This window comes from Polyodon spathula, chromosome 13 (genome assembly GCF_017654505.1).
Source record: "Polyodon spathula isolate WHYD16114869_AA chromosome 13, ASM1765450v1, whole genome shotgun sequence".
NCBI lineage: Eukaryota > Metazoa > Chordata > Actinopteri > Acipenseriformes > Polyodontidae > Polyodon > Polyodon spathula.
In genome coordinates, this window is record NC_054546.1 from 33,098,019 (window position 1) to 33,124,760 (window position 26,742).

Genomic DNA, 26,742 nt, shown 5'->3' on the forward strand with positions numbered 1-26,742 from the left:
CCTTAAAAGGGAAATATGCTTTAAACAGTTTAGTACTCCTCATTAACTTAACAACGTTATTGAAAGCACTTTGACCATGAGGAAGTCCATCTAACCTGCTGCCACACTATAGATTAATCCTGTGCAACCAGAATTTTAACTCCAACTAAAACCTGAAACTCTCTTTGCTGTAAATACAGTAGTGCTGTCAGTGTGATCCCAGCACCTGCTGCCCAGGAGGTGAATATACAGTGAAAAGTAAAAATGAGTCTACAGAAAAAATGATAACGGACTTGCAGCTATACTAAGGAGGTAATAATAATGTTTTTTGAATGCCTTCATTATTACCCCTTTAATTAGGTCAATAATTGTCGTATTATTCCTAATAAAACTTCCAATTTCCCTTTGTCCACGAGGTATAAAAACTAAAAATATCTGCAGTTGCGGATGTTAAATGAGGCTTCTGAATGCATCCATACAATACAATATCAGGTGAATCAAAGTTCTGCCAGGAATGACATTAGACAGTACAATTGGAAATGATAGCGATGTCTGGTTATTCAATTCATTTTTATAATTAAATTCAAATAGACTGAAATGAAATTGTTTCAAATTTGTCACAGTCTCAGCGAGAGTGACGCCCAGAGGAAGGGAGCAGGATCACTTTCTAACAGCTTGAATGAGACATCTGGGAAATGTTTCTTCACATACAGGCTAATCTTTACTTACAAATGCAGTGGTTTCTATGGCTACGTGCATTGCTGATATTTCTTCTCCTCCTGGGTATATACCGTATGCTTGTGTGCTCAGTAATGCCTGTTTGACTCATAGCAGTAGACGACATGTCACATTTATGGGAGAGGCTGTACGTGAATATACTGCAATTCAAAAGTCTACGTCCCTATTCACATACCCTAACTAAGAACTGTTTTTATAAATATTCTCTTTAAAAGAAACAGCACTTTGAAAACGAGATTACACTAATAAATCCTTTCTAAATTGCAAGCTTGGATGAATTAATCAAAAATGGTATTTAACAAAACATTCCTTAAAGAAGTCTTAAATGGTGAATATGGCCCTTTATGACCGGTGGTTGGGTGCTTAGTTCATAGGCCTAAGATTCCATTGCATGAAAATTGGTCAAGTTGATCATTAAAAAGTCTTGGGTTTAGGTCTCAGAGTGGCTCAACCTTGTGGTGTCCAGGCGTGTCATACAGCTATCACAGCTGCATGAAATTGCTGGTCTTAACGGGGGATTCCACAAAAAGCTCCTGTAGGTTAAGGTAGTGGAATTGTCAGGGACTGTTAACATGCTCCAGCCCCCTGTGAGCGCAAGATGATACCTGCAGGACTGGTCTTTGTCCAGCAGAAGCCAGTAGCTTGCCAACATTCTTGGGCTTGCCACTTGTATGATACAGATAGATAGATAGATGACTCTACCGGAGTAAAAAATGTTGATTTTATTTGGAAATTGCCCTGTTTATACAAATACTGCAATGAGTATATAACAAAGGAAAAAGTTAAAAAGGCGATGAGATTTACAGCCTACAGATTATTTACATGGAGCCTTTTTGTATCCCAGAGCTCAGGGATCTTCTGGATTAGCAAGCCACAACAGTTAAACAGACAGTGACAGATGATGTCATACCCCTGGAAATACGTAGCCTTCACTGCCTGCAAATATTAGGACGAGACTAAGCCTTCTGACAACTTGATGGGATTCACTTTTGAAATTCCTTGTGCAACAGATTTTTTCCAGCAAATGCAAACCTTTCGGTTTCCTCTAAGCCTTTCGACCACTGTGCCAGTTAGAGTCTATCTGCAGCTTGCAGCTCAGAAACCTGAGGCCAAATGTCTACCGTCCTGGTGAGTCAGCTCTAATTATACTGTAATCAGAGAATAACATTTCTGAAATTGTTATTATGATGACGAAGAAAGAGACCCTTTGAGTGCTTGGGTTTGTGTCTGCTCCTCAGTAGGAGGTAAAGCAAGCTGGCTTCTGAACCTGGAATCTGTGGTACGAAGCTTCAAAAGTAATTTTAATAGCTTTTATAGCTTTTCTTTTACATTTCTCTTACTATTTTATTGTGTTTGCAATCATTCTGAGTAGGTCTGCCTTTACCCGGCTTGGGGCTTGGAGCTCGGTCTCAGAGTCTTCAGAGCGCACTCTGACTGCTCCAGCTACAAAGCTAGATTTGGTAGTAATTTCACTAACTATTTCAGATGGATTTTTAAGATATTTAGGATGCCAGAGTGTAAAGGTCACAGTGTCACGTGATTTGAATGGAATAAGGAAGGCTGTTCAGTGCTCAGCATGCTCAAGTATCATTTCATATATCCTTCATTGTCTTTCAGAATTAAAAAGTAATTGGATTGTATCAAATCAGATGTTTCTTTGAATTTGTCTTTGAATAAATACAATATGGTGTGGCAGGCAGACGGGCATGCAGGCTCGATCAAGAAGATGTCCAATACTGACATCTAGTGCAGAGCATGATGAACACAGGCATTCTCTTGACAAATTGAATGATTGGTTATCTGTGGTGATTATTATGGCATTCTACAATATAGGAAAAGCACACATTATTGGCTTGGCATAGTGTAAATTGCATTTTAACAAAAACGTTTAACTTATCGTTTCAGCAGCAAGAATGCGTTAAGATTTTTTTTAAAGACTGATTGAATCAACATACTTTAAACTGAAACACTGAATGCTTTCTTGGTCTTTATTCTTATGCCATGGGAGACATGATCTATTGTCTTAATTGGTGATGAAGTGCATTACTTTCAGCAATCATTATTGCATTGGTCTGTTTTACTGCTATGGATGTTTGGGATTTGTTTGTTTGATTTTTGTGCCTGCTTTTAATTTGGCTCCTAAGTGAAAGGACCATGTAAGTTCCCATAGAGTTGCCTAACATACATCATCACTGCAGCCACTTGCACTGAATGGACCTCTGGGGCACCTTTATCAAAAGGTCATGTTGCCAAAAAAATACATAAATAAATGAGAAGCCTAACAACTGAAGGGTACTGGTTTTTCCTGGTCAGAGTTGACCAGTCATGCTGGTTTAAGAGACTGTGATTCTGGTCGAAGAGCTGGACAATGAAGTCTATTGGGTGTTGTCTACACACTCATCAATCTAAGGAACCAGTAAATTCAGACATTAATGACAAACAAACTAATTACTTTTTTTTAATGTAAGAATTGTGATACAGGACACCTTGTCAGAGTCCTTTTAAAATAGCACCGAGCTCTAGTGATTGATCAATGTCACTGCTTTAGGCGATGTGTTGAGTAGCAAAAAAAAAAAAATTATAAACATTAAATCCCTTTCTGCTGCCTGTGATTGATGGGGCTGGGAATGGTTCAGTGAAACATAGTATTTTATACACTATTGACATTGTAGGGACATAAATATAAACGGCAGCTTTTCACTGCAAAGTCTTTTCAAGGTCTCAAAGTATTGATGTCCTGCACCCTGTCCTGGGTTTCACAATTTCCCTGGTTTAGGTCTATTTTAGAAATGGCCAGGTGCTGTGAGTTTGAACAGTTATTCTCCTGACAAATACTCTCTGATCTGATTGCACTTAACACAGCGTGAATACGTCTCACCTGAGACTGTAGGTTTACTACTAGGAGTTGTTCCTGCAGTATTAAGAGAGGAATACATCATTCACCATGTCCTGACTCCTGATCATTTAAATAATGTAGTTAATTGAAATTCTATAAACTCAGGTCTGTGCACAGGGCTAGTATGAGCTATGTTAAAGAATATCAAGGCATGCTTTCACTTTATTCAGGTAGGTCGACTTTAGTAAAGAGGTTATACATTGACTGACTAAACACTTTGAAAATGTAAGTAAAATTAGAAAAGTCTTTATTCTGCAATGTATGTAAATGTCTATGGACAAGACCAGATGAAAATGGATATTTGCTGTAATGTGTGTGTCTTTCAAAACTGACACAAGGGAGCCCAACATTGTGAATCCACTACAGGTTACATTTATAGACATATTTAATTCATTATGAGGTGGTTACCATATGACTGCATGTACACTTGAACAGTTTGGGTTAGTTCAGGCTTTTCAGCTCACACCCCAATGCATTCTGGTAAGTGTAGTCCTGCTGTGAAAGGTGAGACAGGTAAAATGTGCCAGAATGCATTGCAATGTAAGTTAAAAAAGCCTGAACTGTCCTAGTTTACATGGAGTCATATGGTAACCCTACTATGAGGGAACTTAGTGGTGCAGTGGGCTAATTTGTTAGCTTCTTAGGGTTCAAATCTGGCTCAGGTCACTGGGAAATTAGATTGTCCATCTAAACTCTAGTGGATCCCTTATATTTTTGGTACAATTTGAAGTCTTAGCCAGTGCTGGCCTGTTGCCAGTGTCTCACCTTTCATTAACTTTAAATTAACTAATTTGACAGAAGTTAAACACAGCTGGGACCATGACAACGCTTTCCTGTATGAAAACAATACAGGAGTGCAAAGCATGGGTTTAAAATCCATCTTCTGACGTCTTGTTAGTAATTTCAATATAGTTTTTGGCAGACTCTACTGAAATTAAAAAAAGGTATGAAGTGTAACTGAGAAATGTATTGCAGTCATTTCCTTAAAAGATCACAAATCGAGTGAAACTTTAGTTTCTCTTCTTTAAATTGAGATTTCATATTAAACGTTCTCTAAGAAGTTTATTTATTTATTTTTTTTAAATATCAGAATCTACTTTTTGGGAATACTAAGCCTTACTTCACCTTATGACATGCCAAGCATTGGCTAATCCCTAGGTTGTTCCCATAATGCCACAATATTGAATAGGGGTTCTTACATTAAAACAGTTTGGAGTTACACATTTCTGACTAGAGCCTATTAGTCTGAAAGTAAAACATACTGTTTTAAAACACCCAAATAAAGGCCTTCCTGTTCTGTTAAGAAAGTTGTGAAGCATAAAGAGAACACCAAGACCTTGAAGCCCCAAGATGAAAGTTACAGACAGCAAGTTGATGTTGGTCATGGGATCATTGGATGCAGCTTTTCATTGGATCAACAGCATCAAATGCATGATTATAAATCCTCTGTTTCCTTATTGTAGAAACACAACAGTCCAAGTCCCAGAAAGCCTGATTTCCCATTGCTAAAAGGATGCTAAATTGTTCTAAGCGCTTTGCAGAGCAGCTGCAGCACATATTTAGAAGGTAGCTTCCTGTGATAATTTGACGTTTCCCTCATTTAAACTGTAAGCATAAAGAAAGGGAGACAGCTGGTCTTTATCAGTAAGCTTCATTGTGTCAATAAACATACAGTATATATGTTTGCTCTTTGTGAAAAGTGCCATTTATTTGCTCAATAAGTCTTCATACTGGCTCTAAATGTATTGGGCTGTCTGAAATGTGGACCCTGTGAAACCTTATCTTTGCCAGATAAGCCTGAGTGATATGCATGTAGTTTAGCTGGTGTTCTGTGCCTTTACTATGCATTTTTCACATAACGGTAAGTCAATGGTAAATGTGTTACACAGTATTGGCAGGTCTTTACATTTGTTAACTGGATCACTGGTGTGAGTCTCATGTGGATTAACTCAATGATTAGCTAAACACAATAATTAATCAGTTTAATACAAATGCTTTATTAAACATCAAAATCAGCATGCAATACAAAAGAGGCATTTTATGTGCATAAGTAACAATTTCAGAGACAACAGTGTAGTATAAACCATGTATTTGATCATGCCTGGTGCTCTATATGTGAATATACTGTTTTGTAACACTTGTAAGTTCATCCACTACATTTTAAAGCTGCCTGGAATTTTAATTTACTCTATTTATGAATGTTCTCAAATATCACTTGAATGTTCATTGATAATGTCACGTGACGTGCGTTTAGTCAGCTACCCTGTTTCTGGGGTGGACTGTCACTTTGACTATCTGAGTTGTCGTCTATTTGATGCTATCCCTATTTGAATAGATGCACGTTTCTAATTTCAGTTTGGGAAGAAGGTCTGCCCCAATGTTAAAACATTGGTTAGCACTCCTGTAAGCAGCATAAACATAGTTGCAATGATGTTGAAATAATCCACAATTCTCAGAGTACTCAAGTAGAATATTTCACTGATTCCCTTTCAATTCGAAGATGACCACCACTACATTAGGTAAGGAATATTCCTGCCCTTCGGGTATGTAATGCTAAGCTCTCTACACCAGAGCTGCCGAAAGGCCCCTTCCGGGGATGACGCTCTCGGTCCCGCCCACCGAGGGAATAAAACCGTCACTCACAGGAAGATCCTCCTCTTTTTCCCTCTCGAGACGGTAAGGTAAGACCTCTGTGTTGAGCTGAGGGTGTTGATAGAAAAGAGCTTCTCGAGTCAATTCGAGTATTTCCCTTGCATTTGTGCTGAAAGCCAGCATGCCGCTTTCCTGGAATTAACAACTTAAGAAAGACCAAGCACTTTTTGCCTTTCTGTCTTTCAGCGGCCTCCCCGCTTGCGTGGTAGGCCCCTCTTTTTATTTATCTGTCATATGTGAGCGACTGCCTGTGCAGTTATCCGCGAATGATTGTCTATTCTTCCTGACAGTACATGTGTCCTCCTCGGGGCTAGGCCTTGCTGTATCCCCGTTGTCAAGTGACCCTTCCGGCCACGCTCTCCTCCACGGGGCTAGGCCTTGGCGTATCCACGCTGTTGAGTAGACTCTGCCAGCTGCGCAGGCCCACTCACCTGGGTGAGTCGGACCTTGTAAACAAACAGTGCACTCTCTCTCCCTTTGCTATCTTTCTTACTCTCTCTCCCTTTGCGTGTTTTACTGTCTGCTTAAACTCACCCACCATGGCTTCGGCCCTGTTTCCCCCCCTGGTACACGCTACGTGCTGACCGGGTGTGTGTGTTGACCACGTGGTTAGGGTAGGCACATTGCGTAGCGTCCTCCCTGGTGCAGCGAGACCGCGGCATACGCATAGCCTGTAATATTTTTATTTAGATGCACAGGTGCTTAGCGTAAGCTGCACATGGTGCCCAGAGCCTCAGTGGTACTCGGTACTTGGTGTGCGCAGTGTGCAGTACACACCGTGCATGTGGTGCACATGATGCTTGATACCACTACTACTGCGCTAGTGCAGTATGCACGGTGCTGCACAGTATACGTTGTACATAGTGCATGGTACTCTGCGCATGGAGCTTGGGATGCACGGTGCACGCAGTGCACACGGTGCTTGGCCACTGCCTCAGACCTACCGCAACAGCTGACGGTGCTGCACGGTACTAAGTGCACATAGTGTCACGGTACTTAGTGTGCACGGTGCACACGGTGGTACCCACTGTTACAGAACTAATGCAAGAGCACACGGTGCTGCACAGTACACGGTGCACGTAGTGCTTACGGTACTCTGCGCACTGTGCTCGGTAGGCAGGTGCCTAGTACGTCAGTGCAAAAATCGCCCTTTGGTGCTCGTTGCACGAGGTGTCTCGTTGCCCTCTGCCTGTGGACGGTGCTCCACTCCGCTGTAGGTAAAGTTTTCTTTACTGCCTTGACACCCCTGTTTAAAAACTACGCTGTGTTTACCCTTTTTCTGTGTAACAGCGCTTGCTGTTTTGTGTTTTCCTCTGCTATTGCAGTTTATGATCCTCCACCTGGTGACACAGCTCTGCTGCGCACCGCTCTTGAATTAGTTTTCTTTACTGCCTTGCAGTTTGTTTCAGCCCGGGACACAGCTCTGCTGCGCACCGCTCTTGAATTACTTACGCCGGCTTGTTTCAGCCCGCATACTCTGTAGGCTTGGGGAAAAAAAAAAAAATGCTGCCGTGGTGACTGCTATTTTACCTTCACAGCTTGCAGTTGTGTGTATGTTTCTCTTTACTGCCTTGCCGTTTAAAAAGAAAAAAGTAATATCAGCGTTATTCCTTCAACGGGACCCAGCTCTGCAGGGTCCTGCTGTTGAGTTGAATAAGTAGGCTTGTTTCAGCCCACCTGCTGGGCGCACTTGGTCGCCCGCCTGACATGGGGAATGTGTTATTCCCATAACTGAATGGCTTGGTGTATAAACCTGTATGTTTTCCTATTAGTGCCTTTGCAGTTCGAGAAAAAAAAAAAGCACAACAATTTTATTCCTGTCTAACACACCACAGCTCCTTGAGCCTGTGCTCCACTCTGGCATACACTATGCGCTGCCATGTTGTGTGACTGCATGCGGTCCAGAACCTGGTTCTCGCTGATCTGCGCCACACACTGCCTTGTATTGCTCTCCTGATTGCCTACCGCAGCCACTCAAGCCTGTGTATTCACCTCGGTATATGCTATGCTCTACCCCAGGTTGTGTTGACCTCACGCGGTTAAGGTTGGGTGCCTCTTAGTATTTAGATGCTCCATGCCTCGGTGCTTTGCTCCAGAGCATGTCAATAACACCTGCACTCGGTGCCCCAATGCTTCAGTGCACCAGTAGTGTATTCTATCTCAGTCAGTGTCCTCGGTGCATTTGCACCCTTGGTGCCTGAGTGCTTCAATACACGGCTGAGCAGTATGCAGCCTTGTGAGCCCCTGGCCTGGCAGCAGGCTCAAGCCCTTGCTGTGGCCGCAGCTCAGCCGATAACGCCAGCCCCGGAGCAGACCCAGCCTGTACTGGTGGTCGCCCCAGATGTTACAGAACCGGATTTCAGCTTTGCTGAGGAGGATCATGATGCGATTATGTTGTGGCCTCATAGGAAAGTGGCTCCTTCCTTCAAAAGCAGCCCCTACCTCCCCTGACCATTACTTTGGACCAGCAGTTGAGGAATTGCTGCAGCGCTCCCATCTAGAACGCAAGGCTTCTCGGCAGGTAAAGAATGAGACGTTGGCGTCCGCTGTACTCGCCTGGCTGTCCGGCCAGGTGAATTGTTTATCACACTGGACCGAAAGAAGGTGGATTCCACATTCCTATTCGTACAGCGCACAGGAAGTATCTCTGCTTTGCCTTACAGGGGAGCATCCTGACTTTTCCGTGCTGTGATTCCGCCTCTCCTTAGCCCCCCCACACATTTTCAAAGTGAATGGATGCCATCCTAGCTCCCTTGTGGCTGCAAGTGATCAGGGTGATGAATTACCTGGACGACTGGTTGATCTGTCCAGTTGCAGGAAGGAACAATGGCCCACACTGCGATTTGTGATGAAGCATCTGTTTGAGGCTGCCTCTCACCCTCGACGATGCCAGAGCCAATTAATACAGTGTAAAGTAAGGTGTACTTGAGTCTCTGGCTGGATTCACTTACAATGCAAGCCTACCAGTCGGACGACAGAGTAGCTGCCATTCGCAAGTGTTAGGTTACTTACCGTAACCCTGGTTCCCTGAAAGAGAAGACAACCTCCACCCGCGAGGTCACTTCGTTCATCCTTACGGGTTCGATGGAAAAACAGGAGGATCTTCCTGTGAGTGATGGTTTTATTCCCTCGGTGGGCGGGACCGAGTGCGTTATCCCAGGAAGGGGCCTTTCGGCAGCTCTGGTATAGAGAGCTCAGCAATACCTACCCGAAGGGCAGGAATATCCCATACCTAATGTAGTTAGTGGTGGTCATCTTCTATTTCAGCTAACCCGGGTTACCGTAAGTAACCCAACGTTTTCCACTTTTGCCTGTTGATTCCATCCCTGCCTGTATTGCATTAACTGACCTTAGACACCCGAGTAAGCCTGTTCCAGCACCACTGTGTATGAATGAGAGTACTGATTAACACATCACAAACACGGGGGAATGGCATGTGTCCCTTTCATTAATATTTAACTAGATCTACAGAAATGGTGTTATTTTAAGGAGCTACACAACTCTTTAAATAGAGCGAATGGTTTATTAACTTGTTTAGTTCAACTACTATAAGCTACATTTATAATTCTTAGGATTGCTTTAATTAACGTGTTTCTCTAGAATCTGTTCCACTGGTCAGGCGCAACCCTAAATTCAGCTGAATTTCAACAAATCACCAAACTGCTCCAAAGGGAAATGAACCAATGTTGGAACTCTTGTTTGATTTGATGATACCCAAGCAAAAGTGCACCGCACATGGAGAACGCTCGTTTTGCTTCATGTCTCCGATTCTTTGGAACTCTCTTCCAATTTTGGTGCGTAATGCTCCCACAGTCGCTCGCTTTAAATCAGCTCTCCACCTGTTCTAAGCCTGATATCTGCTATTAGCTGCTGTGTTGCTGCTACTATTTCACATATCATGTTACTATCATGTGTTATGCACTTTCCACTGTATTTAATGTATTATGCTGCCTTTTACTATATATTATGTATTATGCATTTCTCTGTATTTAAAGTATTATGGATTTTCTTGTTGTTACTGCATCTCGTAAAGCGCTTTGTGATGGTGGTCCACTATGAAAGGCGCTATATAAAATAAAGATTGATTGATTGATTTTCAACTTTGTTCGATTGGGTCCAAGTGGCGCAGTCTCCCCAACATGTCTTGGTAATGGATTCCATACCCTCCGTGTAAAGAAGAGCCTTAAACCTGAACCCGGCTCCATTTCAAACAGTGGGTTCTGATTAGGCTTTCAGTTCTGCACTTGGCTACGGTTAACTTTATAAACAACTTTCAAGATTTTAAAGACATCAACCAAAGCAACATTTATACAATATTGGTAAGCCTTCATGTTTTGCGTACTTTAATTTGGAAAATGCAGATATTTCAATTAAATTGCTCTAGGCTAAACAGTGCAATATCAAAAACAACGTCAATATGTTTACCCCTTTAAATCCGTTGAAGCCTAGACAAATACTAACTTGTGTTAAAACGCATTGCTTGTCATATCATATTTCCTTTTTTTTTTTTTTTTTTTTAATCATCTACATTACAGATTGCACAGAATCACAGTTATTCCATATTGTTTTCCATAAAATAGTTTTTATTTATTTCCTTACCTATATACCAGCATGCATATTATAAATAAATCAAATACGTTTGCTGTGAACTAGCAAGATGAGATATGTACAGTATATTTATTAACTAAGATGTGGGTTACAGTATTCAGTATAAACTCTATACGACTATAGCTGGCCCCCTAGCCCCATTAGTTCCTGTTCGCGTCAGTGCGTGTGAGATTTTGCTGTGAGTGTTACAATAACTAATCTCGGTCATTGTTTGCGCAGTCAGAACAAATCTTATTCTCCAGCAAAAACACTCGAATCCTGCTCTACTCTACTGTATAAGCATTGCTCGAATCCAGCTCCTGATCTGTTCATCGTTGTGTGAGTATACCAGACAACATCGAAAAGTTTTCAGAAGAGACTTCTAATAGTTTTGGAATAATAGTCTAATAGAATAATAGTCTTTTTTTTATTTTATTTTTTTTTAATGATTTTTTTTTTACCCCACAGCTGGCTTGTTCTAACCTAGACACGGTATGTTTAATATATATATATATATATATATATATATAATATCTATATATATAATATATATATAATATATATATGTTTATATCATTCAATTAATTCAATTATGGGCCGTTTAATTTTTTGGACTCCGGACTCAAGTGGTTTTTTTGGTTTTTTTTTTTTTTTTTTTTTTTTTTTTTTTTTTTTTTTTTTTTTTTTTTTTGTGTGTTTTTTTTAAAACGTTTAGGGGTGGGGAGGGAGACCCCACTAGAAGATGCATGCATTTCAAACTAGCTCCAAAGCCGCGTTTTGTTTAAGCAGATGTGAACCGCGGTTCTGGGAGTGAATAGGCATTGTGAAATGAGCTCACCTTGATTAGGCACTCACACATATCCAAGCGCAATAGGACTTGGGCCACTTAACGCTGTGTTTTGTTTAGTAGTGGGGAGACCCCACTACGAGATGTATGTGGATTTTTTAAAAGTCTAGCCCAAAACGAAATTTGTTTATATGATAGCAAACTGGGCACAGTGAGCCAATCGATTAATGAATGAAGCGCACTTTAAGACGAGCAGTTTAGCCGATTTTGGTCAGTCGTTTCAGAATGTTTCGGTCTTGGGTCACTTATTTCAGAGTATTTTCAGTAAAACAGAGACTCAACTACCAGATACATCCATTATAACTCAGACCCATAGCGAACATTTCTTTGAAGACTACCCTTTTTCTTAAGTTTCTTCTTAAGAAAATAGTTAGGAAAAGTCTTAAGAAATATTGTTATGAATAGTAGTTCTTAACATTTTTCTTAAGTACAAACTTTTCATTTTAATAACGTTTCAAGATTACAGCCACTAGTCTTTAATTTTATATAGGCAGGTGCCTATAGAGACCAATATAAATGCCTTCCAATTCTCAAAGTAACACACTTGATGTTTTTTGACACATTGAAATGAGTGCTCTGTTAAACTGTTAGCTGCATTTAAAATAGAAAGCAAAACAAACAAAAAATGCATATTTAAACACATTCGCCCTCTTGAGATTTTATTTCTAAAACAAATATGTGAGTGAGTAAATATCTGTCATTTAGAATTTTGTTAATAAATTATATTTAAAACTTGTGTTCAGGGTGCAGATATTTATGTAAGATCAACAGGATAGTGGACTTTTCACACTAAATGTATTAATACTTGTTTGAGAAAGTAGTTAATCTAGTTGAATTATTAAGTTAATTGTAATTCTAAACATTTCATTTCTTTTAACAAAATGAAGTGGAGCTCACGGTTGTGTTTGTTTTAAAGTGTTAACTCTGTCACCAGTTTTATTTAAATTCGTTCAGTATTTCAGAATGCCTTTTGCAGCTTGTTTTCAGGTTCATGCGTTTTCCCTCTTAAGTGCGCATGTACCTGGTAAAATATCCAAGGAACAATCCTTTACAATACTCAAAGCTCCATAATTCTACATACACCTGTACGACCTTTTTGGTTTGAAAAGCCATAGTGATAGCCAGAGTTCTCTAAGAGCCTTACCTAAAAATATAATTCTATTACATATTAGAAAAAAAAGAACAAATAAGATGAGTTAACTAAAACTAACTGACTGAATAGTAGCCAAGACAATTTAAAAGGGGAAGTAAGGTTTAACTAGACAGCAAAAGACAACATAGTGTTTAAGCACAACATCTATCTATTAGCATTTTGACTGTGCTTGCTTCCAGTGTCGCCGACAGACTTGTTGTGGCCGGGACAAGTTTTTAAATCAAGTACTCCCCCCCGATGAGATTATGTTAATGTGATTGCTGTAATTCCTTTTAAGTAAAAGCTTACACACAACAATCACACATTCTTGGAATGCAAGGAGTAATTAACTGTAACAGCTTTGTGTGTGGTAGGAATGCTGGCATTAATTCTTCCTCTCAACTGTAAAAAAAAAAAAAGTTCCCCCAGGATTCCTGGGCCCAGGACATAATTCCCTGTTTCCACCAGCCAGTCTCCCTGGGCAGCAAGGCTTACTTCTACCAGACTACTGATAGCATGTGTAGTTTTTTCATACCCATCAAGAGCCTGAATGGGAAACTCCTAAATCAGAGCACTCATACTGGGGATCTTCATACCTGTTATATCTTAGGTGTTTCTATTATATGGAACTGTAGTTTCTATTATACAGTGCCATGAAAAAGTGTTTGCCCCTGTCTGATTTTCTGCATTTTTGGACATTTTTCACATTGAATTTGGTCAGATGTTTTTGTGGGTTATAGTAGTATATAGCGGGAGTGAGAGAAAAAAATGACACCAAAGTTTGGTGCTTCTTTCATTTGTTTGGTATGCAAGGTAATCAAACATGCAATCTTCAGGTGTGAAAAAGTTATTACCCCCCCCTAGTTAACTCAACCCAATTAAAGGGATAGTTAGGGTCAGCTGTTTGAATGCTTTGGTTAACAATCAGGCCTGATTTGGGCCATCCCTGCCCAGTATAAATCTGACTAACTTTGGCCCATACCATCAGAGTGAAGTTGTCAGCACACAGGTTCTAGAGGCACATCATGTAAAAGTAAATTTAGAACAGATAGTAGAAAGCACTTTTTATAGTTATAAATACATGGAATAGCCTACTAGGTGAAGTAGTAGGGCCTAAAACACTTGGAACATTAAAAAAAAGACTATTCAATGCTTTTAAATTAGTTCCTCCCAGCAGTGGAAAATGGTGTGCTTACAAGGATGAGCCTTGATTGGCCAAATGGTCTTTTCTCATTCTTTAACTTTTCTGATGTTTCTTCAAGAAGACAATTGTTTTGGCTAGTGAGGAAGGCACATACTCTGTAATAATAACTGGTCCACTAATATTATAATTAGGTCTTCATTTTCTGGCAATAGCATGCTGTGCATTAGGAGGTGCTTACCAATATAAGGACACACTTTGGTGAACAGTAAAAACTAAGAAATTCTAATTTGAATCTACTTGCTGTTAAAATATATAGAACAAACAGACATAAACAAAGCCTCAGTTTTGGTATATCTGGTTACTCAACCAGTGTGTTTATTAATGTTTTCTCTCTTAGCTGTGTTGATAATATTCCTACTGCTGAAAATGAGGGAAGACAAAGCAAGAAACAGAAAAGGAACTAAAAATGGGAATGTTACAAAAAACCCTGAAACCCATTCACACCAAAGTGGAGATGAAGTAAAAGCCACTGCACTGCAGACAGAAGTGAGTATTCCTGTTATCAGAGTCTAGGGACATTTCCATTGAATAGTAGCACAGTTCCTTTACAGTACTGTTTGTGCTGTCCTTTTTAAAGGACGCAAAGTTAATAAATTCATTATGTGAAGGTCATTCAACAGTTATCACTGCAATTTGTGGGGTATACAAAGGTTACTAGACAAGTTATTATTTTATTGCCAGGAACGAGTGTAGTCATCACGGGAAGCAGGGTTCATTAAACTGGTTAGTCCTTTTTCATTCATTTATTTAGGATTATTTTACAGAAGTTTAATGATATGGCAATGCAAATAGGGACCATCTCGATTTAACCCTTAACATACAACACCACCATGAGAATCCCTTTAATAAAGAGCTGTTATTTATGTATTTGTTTAATTACTTCTTTGTATAGGTGATTGTGACATTCACTTGAAAAAGGAAATTCATTGATTTGAACAAAACATGTTATAAATGTATGAATAAATACCTAAATATACAGGGTGATTCATTCCTTGTGAAAACTGGAGGGCACGTGGAGGATAGGATATAAAGGAAAAATGCCTATGACAGACAGTTTGTGACGCACTTGTTGGCCAAGTGTTTGGGGGGGGGGGGGTGTTGGAGGGTTGTTCAAATTGAAAACAATGTAAAACAACAATGCTGCGCACATTATGAATCCCCCTGTATAAGTATGAAATCATTAGAAAATTTCAATTCATCCGAGTGTCAGATTCATTCCATCCACACTAGTAATGGGTGTGATTCGTTCTGATTGGCTCCTGTTGCAGGTGGGCCTGATCAGTGGTATTTGCCTGATTGTTGGGACAATGATTGGCTCAGGGATCTTCATTTCTCCCAAATCTGTGCTTCTGAACACTGGAGCTGTGGGGCCGTGTCTGTGTGTCTGGGCAGCATGCGGGGTCCTGGCTACACTGGGTGAGTGAACTGGGCCCTTCCACGTTCTTCCTTATTGGAATGAACAATCCCGCTCATCTATAAAGCGCTGGTTAATAAAGGGCTTAGATCCCTCTTTTGGTTTTAAAAGCGATGTAGTTAAAATAATTAAGTGTCAGCTCTAGTATGATGCTAGATGGTAAACCAGGCTAATTCTCTAGCCTTTCATCTCTAGAGGTGCGGTTTCAAATCCACTCAAGTGAAATGTGGATTGTTGATTCAGCTTAGCAACCGTCACACCATGTGATCACCTTTCCTGAGCATTTAACTCCAAAGTATTTCCTTTAAAATGCTAACAGTATCATTTCTGTTTTGAACCCCCCTGTAACCCTCTATTGCTGCCTGTAGGCTCAGAAACATGTGATTTATTTGCCTTAAGCCATGCCAGTAGGCATGTACTGTACGTGCTCTGATGACTTCCATTGATCTGCAAACACATACCGCCAGCTTTCAAATGATGACTGGATGTAGTGAAATACACCCTTCCAAATGGCTCCAAAGATCACAGCTCATAATCGTAAAAAGGGATTAAACAGTTGATGCGTTTTATTTGTTTTGTTAAAAGCGAGACTTCGATGGCAGGTTTTTGTTTTTTTTTTTCCATTACTAGTGGAAACACTGGTCTGGTACAGCATTGTCTGCATGTACAGCTCTGGCCACCCAATTTAAATAACACATTTTACTTCATAAAGTCGAATGAAACCTGCTGAATAATGTTACATTAACTTATTGAATTGCATATCGCTTTGAAGTTTACTGAAAAATTATGGCTTCCGGTTAGACTTTTGCGATATCATTTTGTAGTTTGTTTGATCAATCATGTTCATATAGTTTTTTTTTTTTTTTAATTATGTGTCAGTCCTAAAATTCTAGGTGATTTTGGCCATGGCAGTAGACTTCCACCATTTCAAATATTCCCAAACCAAAAACAAATGACATAAACAAATGATAATAGACTCTCATTCCAACAGTTACCAAATACAGCAAGAAAAGCATCATCTTTCATTGCGCAATTATTGTTGGGGTCTTTTCAATTGGCTTAAGCAGTGGGGAATCTAAATTCAGTATTTACAGTAGATCCACATGATCAATTGAATAGACCTTCATTTTATAAACTGTAATTTGTTGCTGTTGTTGTAACCCCTTTTGGGTATTTTTATGTAAATAAAACTTTTTCCAGACTCTTGTCTTTTAAAGCAAACAAGTTTAAAGGGTTACAGAAAGACGTGCAGGTTTCCTTTGCCTTGTCTGGATCCTGTGTTGTCTGCATGAATATATTTTCAATATAATCTTGATTGGTTTAATTTTTTATTCACACATCATAAATCAGCTGAAACTACATTTCTCTATGTTCACTCACCAGCATTCCGCAGGATAACGAACATATTTTATCCAGATAATACAACAATAGAGGGGCTCTGATGGCATGTTCTGGGAACTAAAAATGACAAGCCGCATTGCAGGAATGAGCATGATTTGGCTATGCTGTGCTGCTTAAGGAGAGAAATTATTTGAATTAATTTTGATAAATTAAATCCCCTGTGGAGGTTGCCCCAGATGCCCCAGTTTTCACTGTATTTCTGTTGCATCTAGCAATGGAAATAAGCGGGTCAAAACATCACTGAGCTGAAAACGCCAGCAAGATATAAAATATATTTATTTACACCACTGTTAAGCTCATTATCACTAGTTAACACTTGATACAGCAAAGGGAAAGTACTGTATTTCTTATCAATCAGTCAATCAATCTTTATTTTATATAGCACCTTTCATAGTAGACCACCATCACAAAGTGCTTTACAAGATACAGTAAAAAGATACAGTATTACATTATACGTAATAGATATTGTAGCAGAGCAAAGCTCTGCTCTTTTTAAATTGGCAGGGATGGGGTTAATTTCCCCTACCTGCATGGGTTTATTATGTTCATGTGGCTGGGGTTGATTAGTTGATTAGGTTAATTAACGGTCAATCAGCCCCCAGCCACCTGACATAAAAGGAGGCCTCTGCTTCCTCAGCTCCCTCCTCCAAATGAGAAGCAGAGGCCTCCTTTTATGTCAGGTGGCTGGGCGCTGATTGATCGTTAATTAACCTAATCACCTAACAGATATGTATAAACACTACAGGGTGTTCAGTAATTCTTTAAGCTTTGTGAATAGGACCCAGAGTTCACGACTGAGTTTTTCAAGGTGCATGCTATTTTCCAGGGGCTCTGTGCTACGCTGAGCTGGGCACCATGATCACCAAGTCTGGAGGGGAGTACCCATATCTGATGGAAGCTTTCGGGCCCATCCCTGCTTTCCTGTATTCATGGACCTCTGTTGTAGTTTTAAAGCCGTCCTCCTTCGCCATCATCTCTCTCAGTTTTGCTGAGTATTCAGCAGCACCTTTCTATCCTGGCTGCTCTCCGCCTACCATTATCATCAAGTGCTTGGCTGCTGCTTCTATCTGTGAGTAATCAGGTCCAATTTCTGTAGAAAAGCTGGTTCATTCACAATTATAAAGATTCAAGAAGATAGCTCGTCTGTGATTTGCTTTGTGTTAAAAGAGTGTTCTTAACTAATGTGTCTGTCTGTCTCTTTTCTGCCCAGTGCTAATTGTCATAGTGAACAGCATCAGTGTCAAGCTGGCCAGCTATGTGCAGAACTTCTTCACAGGTGCAAAGCTCATCATTATCATTGTCATCATTGTGGCTGGAATCGTTCTTCTTGCACAGGGTGAGCTGAGTGGCAATGGAGTGATAATTCTGGGATTTTGAAATGTGTGATCACAATGAGGTTCATCAGGTAGTTGCCTGGGCTTCGTCTAAAACATTCAATCATAAGATTTACAGTACAGTATAAGACTAATTTGGTGAAACCATGATATAGTTCTCATGATGCTTGCATTGTTACATTGCTGCTGTTTCTCCCCTTTAGCCATTTTAAAATTAACTTTTATTCATTTGTTTATTCAGCCAATAAATGAGACTCTGGAAAACATAAAAAGGATTCTGGAAAACATAAAAAGCCAATTACAAATACAAGCAACACAATATACACGTGTGGTTCACACTTAATCAGCAGCATACAGAGATCAAAGAACAGAATAAATAGGACATATCTGTTTGCTAATGTGGACTGAAGGAGAAGCATTGGCCATGCTATGATGGAAACAATTCCATGTGTTCAGAAGTTGATATGCAAAAGGTAATTCTCCCAAACATGTTTGAACTCTTGGAACAGCCACATGAACAGAGTCCTGAGAGCGTAAACTACAACCAATGCTAGTCCTTTCAAATAAGAAGTTACCGCCTTTAAAACCCATACATGCAAAACAATTCCAGTGTAAAAGCTTTATGACAGTCATGTGCCAAAGTACATATAAAAACATAAAGAGTTATACAATACACCTTGTTTATGTATCGGTCATAAAGTAATGCCAAGGACAAGGGTAATTAAAATTAAATTAAATGTTTACTATGGAAGTTATTTCACTGGTAATGGAACTAACGTATCTGATCTTATTTGGACCCACATGTGCAGTGTTGCTCATTCTAAGATGGGTTTTTCTTGCTTTGTATCCATGATTTAATGTGAGTGCTGGCATGTTTGAACATCATCTTTTAATATTTACCCTTCTCATAACCCTAACCCGAACCCTAACCCTAATCGACGTACTGAAGCTGTTTACAGATGGCAGGCAAATAAAAAAATTGATATAAAAAATGCATTTTCCCCAAAAAACTGCGAATTCCAAAGAATGCATCTATTTGCTTGTTATATGCTAAAGGTTTATTTTTAGTACATTATTAAAAGTAATTCTATTGTGTCTATTAATAGAATTGAATGCATTTAATTGCCCTTTGTTGAACTGCAGAAGACAAAACCCCTGTCCTTCAATCTACTATAATCTAGATCAAAACAAATACATAGTAAATATCATATTCTGTATTGCAGGAAATACACAACATTTAACCAATGCATTTGAGTCGAAAACTTCCTTTGGTGCAATTGGCTTAGCGTTTTACAATGGACTCTGGGCATACGATGGATGGTAAGTAAATGTGAATATTTTCTAATCAACGTGAATATTTTTGTATATTATTATAGGGAATACTGAATAAAACTACAACAGGTAACCTTTTGTAACCGGTACAGCACATTATCTTTTTATCAATCCAGGTCTAACCCTAGGTTTAGAAAACCCTCTTAGGTTTCAGTCCTAGTATTTGAAAATGCTCTCTTCCTCTTTCAGGAATCAGCTGAATTTCATTACCGAGGAACTGAAGAATCCCTGCAGGTAAGTTCAGATTGACCCGAATCCATTTCATACATTACCACCTTGAATTTCTTCAGGAAAATCTACATGTTTTCAGAATGGCCTACATAATCAGCACTTTGGAAAGTGTTTCTTGTGAAACATCAGTAATGTGTGTAGTCTGGGATACTGCCAGCCCTCACTAAAAGTCTGCCTGATGTGCTGGCTCACCAAATAGATTTTCAGCATTGAGATGCAGCCTTTATATATTGACATATGTAAGGTTTGCAGATGCAAAACAAGTGAATCAGTCATGTGAGCATATTTTTCAAAAGTGTGTGCTACATATCTTTTTTTTATTATTTATCATTTTTTTTGGATGTTTTCCAAAAATAAAATTCAACCAAGTTTGAAATACCTAACTCATATGTCGCCTCACACCAGCAACCTATTTACCAATCAGGAAGAGTGAAGACTAACTAGTGAACTTTGAACCTGCTGTCAAACAAAACGGCTCTTTTTCATCCTCTGCATCTAAGCAAACAGTGTTACCAAGCTACTGAACCCTGGAGGTGACGCCCCCAGCCTGAAAATTGATTAGATAGTCAAAGGGTATGATGAGCTTGTATGATGATGTGGATACCACTCATAAAATACTGTATTCAGTTACAATCACCAGATTACCAAAAGGACATTGTGGTCTTGGAGAGAGTCCAGGATTTAAAGGTATGAGCGATGAAGATAAGCTGAGGCAACTGAATTAATTTAGCCCAGAACAAAGATGAATTTGGGGGGATTTGATTGAATAAAATAGGACTTTACAAAGTTAACCCTAGCAGATAAGCACAGCCTAGGAACCAGGACCAGAGGACACCATTACAAATGAAGTAGATACTTAAGAAAAAGGGTAGTAGAGACTTCTTTACACAGAGAGTGGTGAGGGGGTTACACAGTCATGTGGTTGATGCTGAATCACTGATCCTTTAAGACCTGACTTTTGTGATTAACCAAGCTGCACTAAACAAGCACCCATGGGTTGGGTAGCCACCTGTACGTTTTCTTATCCTGTTGTGTGTCCTGGTTATTTACTGTGGTGCTAATAGTAATTCGGCTGTACGGGCCTTGTCTTGCAGGAACCTGCCCCTGGCTATCGTAATTGGCATTCCCTTGGTTACAGTTTGCTATATCCTGGTCAACATCGCCTACTTCACAGTAATGAGTCCCACAGAGCTGCTACAGTCCCAGGCGGTCGCTGTGGTAAGGGCTTATTTTATAGTATGAAGTGCACCGCTGATAGCAATGGTTTTCATTTAAAGGGTTACTGAACAACAAACCGATTTCTTTGTCTTTGCTGTAACACATTTATTTTGTGGTTCACATAGCCAGTACGCTATAATACAAAATGTATTCTTTAGAGACCTGGGGTAAAATTGCAACACGACTGTAGGTCTGTTTTAAACCACCAGGTGGTGGTGTGTTTCAGATTGCTCCCTGGTTAAAGATTTTTAGATTAGCTTCCTGTGCACATCCTGGAATATGTGAGTGCCTCCTGCTGGCTAGCTACAGTATTGTCAGCAACAAAACATCTTTCATTATTATTATTATTATTATTATTATTATTATTATTGCATAAACTATGTGACAAATTGAAACTCTGTCATTCGCTTTCATGGTGTTGAAAATTCAGTTATAAAAATCCAGCCCATATCAGCTATAACTAGAGGAAGCATGGGCAGTATGTTTATAAACCTCCTTATCTCCTTGCATAGTAGTTCTAGTAATCGCTTAATTATTATACTGCTATGGATGCATGCTGAGTGTTGAACCGCTGCATGTGGATTATCTGATTCAACAGAAAACTGTAGATAAACTGTGAATTGTTCTCTAGACTTTTGGGGACAGAGTCTTGTATCCTGTGTCCTGGATAGTACCTCTATTTGTTGTGTTTTCAACCTTCGGTGCAGCAAATGGTACTTGTTTCACAGCTGGAAGGTAAGAAACATTTTCTAGTAGATATCTGTGTAATTAAACAAGTCAATATTGTAAAGTGAGACCACTGGTTACCATGGTACCCAAAGTTGCTTGCGGCTCTGGAGTGAGTCCAGCAAAGAGCAACCAGACTAATCCCTGGGCTTAAAGGTCCGAACTACAAAGATAGGCTGAAATAACTCCAGTCTATTTAGCATGGAACAAAGAAGAAATAGTGGGACACAATTTAATTCTTTCAAATATTAAAGGTAGTTGACATAGTTAACTCTAACCAATACTTTAAGCACAGTACAGAAACCAGGACCAAAGGACATGACTGGAAATTAAGAGAGTGATGATAGACTTAGGACAGGAAGCAGACACTTCTTCAGAGGGAGTGGTGAGGGTATGGAATGGGTTACCTAGCGGAGCGGTTTACAGCTTTTCTTTAGAGAGTTTTCAACCAATTGATATTGTATTTGTAAATGTTGTATCTTGGCTTGTCTTATCAGGCAGTGGTGCTCAGATACTGCTGGCAGTCTATAGTTCTCTGGCTGTGGGTGGACCAAACTACAATAATGAAAAGTAGTGAAAAAAAAAAAAAATCTTATAATGGGATCATTTGTTTTTAAATAAAAAATGGTTATGTCATCAAATTGTGTTGGATGTTCATGTTAGTAGATTTCTTTTGTTTTGTTTTGTTTTTTCATGAAAATGAAGTTAGAAAGTAACAGCTGATACTGAGTATTGCTAGCCTGCTCTGTTACCTTCCTCTCTCCTTGTGTTTTTTGCCAGGCTAATCTATGTGGCAGGGCGTGAAGGTCACATGATCAAGATCCTGTCCTACATCAGTGTCAGACGGTTCACCCCATCACCAGCCATAATATTCAATGTAAGTCTTCATTTTGCCTTCATTATCAATACATCTTTTTCTTTAACAATCTTTTTAAATAGACATTGCTTATGTACCTAATCAAGTCATTGTTTGCTCATATGTTCTATGGCTCCCAGATTGTTTGTTTTTTTATTTTTCTTAAAGGTTTAAGATTAATATATCCTGTAAAACAAATGTAAAGAGTTTGCTGGTACTTCCTGTGTTGCAGGTCAGATTCACTTTGATGGTCTAACTACAATCAGGCTTTGTAACGTACAGCACAGGAAGTATAAGGAATGTACCAGGAAACGCTTTACATGTATTTGCATTGTTAAAGCACGTACACTTATAATTTTAAGATTGAGACATCAGTAAAATAGAAACTATAGAACATAAAAATGATATCGCAAAAGTCTACCGGAAGCCGTAATAGTAAGACAGTGTTTCATGATAGATTTTGAAATGTCACATTTTTCAATTTGTCAGTTTTTCATGAAGTATATGGAAAACTATAAAGAGGTGTGTAATTAAATGTTAACTAAATATACACAGCTCTGTATATGCGTATCTTGCACGTTGTATCTTGAGAACCATTCTTGCAATCAGAATAAGGGTTTTTGGGACCTATTTCACTATAGGTTTTGAATGCTTTCAATAAATGTTACTGACACACAGGTTACTAGAGTAGTGGTGCAATAACATTCCACAAAGTTTAAATTTTGAAAGAATATTTAACACACCAGCACAAGAACTACATGCCACTGAACTGTGTGTTGTGGACCCACTTGCTCCTGCTGATTCTGCTTTTAAATCTCAGGGGATTTTGAGTATAATCTACACCATCCCAGCAGACATCAACACCCTCATCAACTACTTCAGTTTCGCTGGCTGGGGATTTTATGGTGTAACTGTCCTGGCTTTGCTTGTCATGAGGTTTACAAGGAAGGATCTGGAGAGACCAGTGAAGGTACAGTCGAATGTACAGCACTCTGCTAATGTAGCATTGCTGCAAAAAAAAAATTGTTGGTTCCCAGCTTGTGTAAAATGCTCTGGAACAAATCCAGCTGAGGTTTATCCTGGCAGGGTATAGGTTGCAATACAGAGGGATTTAACATTGCTGTAAGTAAACCTCTCACCTCTTCGCTGTTTCAGGTGCCCATATTCATTCCTGTCATCGTGGTTGTCGTATCCTTCTACTTACTGCTTGCTCCCATTATTGATAAACCTGAATGGGAGTACCTATACTGCACAGCCTTCATTCTGAGTGGCCTGTTTGTGTACCTCCTGTTTGTTCACCTCAAATTCAGCTGGACTCACAGGGTTATGGGTAAGTATTTAACTACAAACTACTTTATGTCTGTTAATTATGAACATATGATTGTAACATGTATAAAATAAGTCAGTTATGTAAATCAATCACAAACTACAAAATGGATTAATATATACCAAGACACTGTACTGCCAGGAGCCAGAAAGCACTGATACATGAGTAACTTGAAACACTTTCAACAAATGTACATTAATTGTTTAAAACCGTTCAGATGAGTGCTTCACAAGACATTCATCACAGCTATTATAAACTTCCTTACAAGTGACATCCAAAAATGAAATATTTACTATGGCAGTTGTTTCCCCTTTAATGCAAACCACCATCATTATATTTTCAGAATTAAACTTGTCTATTGCCCCTTTTATTCCCCCCCCATGGGTATCAAATTCTCTGTAGGAACACTTTTGCAATTTACCTTATTTTAAGGTACTTCTTCTACTTATATATATTTTAAATATTTATTGCATAATGCTAAACACTGCAGAAGACTGGACTTGTTTCAGAATGGCACTCACATAAAATATGGATGCAAAACAAGACAAATTACATTAATATGAGAAGAATTGCACAATTGGACCTACATAGGATTTGATACACAAGGGGATATTTGCTAACAGTCTCTGATAATTCACTGGTGTAGTGTGTAATTCCAGTTTAAGTAACTCATCCCTGATAAATATCAACTTTTATAGAAGGTGAAATATGTGTTTCTGGTTACACTATGTAACACAATTTTTGTTCCATTTTACGATCAACCCCTTGTCCCAATTTAAGTATGGTCAGGGATATTTCACTTTAATTAGTACAGAACAAAAGAGTAGAACTCACATGTACTTAATTTACACAAGAGAAAAATGGTATGTTGATAATGTCTGGAATGGAATTATATTAAGTTGCAGCCAGAGAACATTGCATGCTAACCTCCCCTCTCTGGTCCTCTTTCTCTGCAATTGCCAGTTTGTCTCTCTCAAGGCTGCCTATCAGATTCATTTATACATTCTAACAGACAACCTAAACCCTTGTATCCCTCTTTTTGTTTCCTAACCTTGAGAGATGTGTTATTAAAGCATGTGTCTTTTTTCAGGGCCTATTACAATGTACCTCCAGATGCTCATGGAAGTAGTTCCTACAGAAGAGCAGGAATAAAACCGGGCCTCCATACTGCTTGGGGATGCTATGGAATAAAGTGCGGCTGTGTTGTAATGACTGGCTTTTCTGAAGATTTATATAAAAGGATTTGATGCTAACTGTAGAGAGGGTGGGTCTTGTAACTGAATGAGCTTTAAAAGGTTAACATGCCTGTCCAGCAAGGGTCTCAATCGTACATCTTACTGGAGAAAAAAAGAACACAAAATCTGTTTCAGATTTTATTTAAGTGTATCAAATATGTATATACCACCCTGTATGTCTTCGTTTAGTTTGTTTGCAGATCAGAAATAAGACCATTTAATATTACAAAATGTATATACATGCATATTTAACCAATGGCATGTCTTTACCACGTTGAACATCCCTTAGTATCCATGTACAAATATTTATATTAATTAAGTGACAGAGCCCGTAGATACAGGCTGTACTGTGTGGTAGATATATTGGGGTCTTGCTCTTTCTTATAATTTATCTGAACATGCACAAATGTTGAATAGTCTGTGTAGTATTGGGTCAGACTCAAAACTTGTTGGAGGAGGGGTGTTATTCAAGCTACCAATCACGTCTTTCCCGTTGATTTGCTGTCCAGTAGTCGCCAATTAAGCCTTCTTCCGGGGTCCTGTCACAGACATATGATTCCCTTGTCTCTAGACCAGCGTCAGACTGTATTTGTAAGTAGCTTTTTATGGTATCAGATTAGAATGTTAAGTGAAAAAGCCGGTATTCATGGGCAGATTGATTTAAAATTTAATTCACAGTTAAGCACTTCAGTGTTCCAGTGGGCAAAAGTAGAAGCCCACTAGATCTGGAAGCCGATTGGTTGTTCGCACTCAAACGTTTTATATATATATGCCTCTGTGAAGGTAAATCTTAATGAAGTTATTCTTTATTTGAAGCATCTTCAAAGATGCAATTCTGTAGTATAGAAAATATAGTGAACCACATTGCTGTTATTATTGAAACAACTGTGTTTGACCGGTCCAGAAAATTAGAAAAACAGTATTGGTTTTGTTGGCGTTAAGGGGTTTTTGTTTAGTTTGTACTGCATGCCACACAGGCTTACAATATACAGCAGGGGCTTTTTCCAGAAGATGGAGAGGTTTACTGCGCATTGTTGAGTGCACATACTTTCCATAGATAAGCTGACCCCAAAATTAAATTCTTATTACTACTTATAACAAACTGCAATGTTTATGTAGCTAGCTGCTCTGTTGTACTTGTACAAATATTGACACATTCTTATTGATCTCCAGTCCCAGGCTCTGTAAAGCAAAACACTGTTTAAAGATAACCATAAGAAATGATTTTGTAATATCAGCATGTAAAGTTTTAATATAAAAACATTAAATCAGTCCTGGTAATGTCGTTCTTGTTCTTACCCAGCCATATATTCTTATTAGCAGTGTGCTGATACTTGTACTCACAGTAACTGCCTTGAAAGCAGCAGGTATTGAATGAATTCCTTCATTAACATGTGGTATTTAAAACAAGAAAGTCCTTCCCTCACCTTCCTCACAACCACAGGCATTTTTATATCTGTACTGCTGAGGTTATAAAGTGAATTTAAGTTTATGGTGGTGCCATAGCTATATTTTATGAATGGCTATGGCAACGCCCTCATTAATTTATTCCAAGCCGTAGCCACAAAGTGGTCATTGGTGAGAATGTTTTGTTTAGATCGGCCTCAGACTCCTGGGTCTCATACGAAAAGGT

The 26,742-nt window shown here is 39.1% G+C and overlaps 1 protein-coding gene across 2 annotated transcripts; it reads left to right on the plus strand.

Moving 5' to 3' along the window:
- The first annotated feature begins 11,088 nt into the window (after positions 1–11,088).
- On the plus strand, positions 11,089–26,377 carry slc7a9 (solute carrier family 7 member 9). Of its 2 annotated transcripts, XM_041267872.1 has the most exons (14): positions 11,097–11,191; positions 11,321–11,344; positions 14,373–14,521; positions 15,304–15,451; positions 17,677–17,919; positions 18,061–18,186; positions 19,408–19,504; positions 19,706–19,750; positions 20,842–20,965; positions 21,597–21,700; positions 22,472–22,568; positions 23,368–23,517; positions 23,703–23,877; positions 24,965–26,377. In XM_041267872.1, exons 3-14 carry the CDS (start codon positions 14,402–14,404, stop codon positions 25,024–25,026), a joined length of 1,491 nt encoding a protein of 496 aa, XP_041123806.1. In that variant the 5' UTR covers positions 11,097–11,191; positions 11,321–11,344; positions 14,373–14,401; the 3' UTR covers positions 25,027–26,377. The 2 variants fall into 2 exon arrangements, with proteins under 2 accessions (XP_041123805.1, XP_041123806.1); XM_041267871.1 differs by lacking the exon at positions 11,321–11,344 and having other exon boundaries at positions 11,089–11,191.
- Positions 26,378–26,742: the final 365 nt, after the last annotated feature.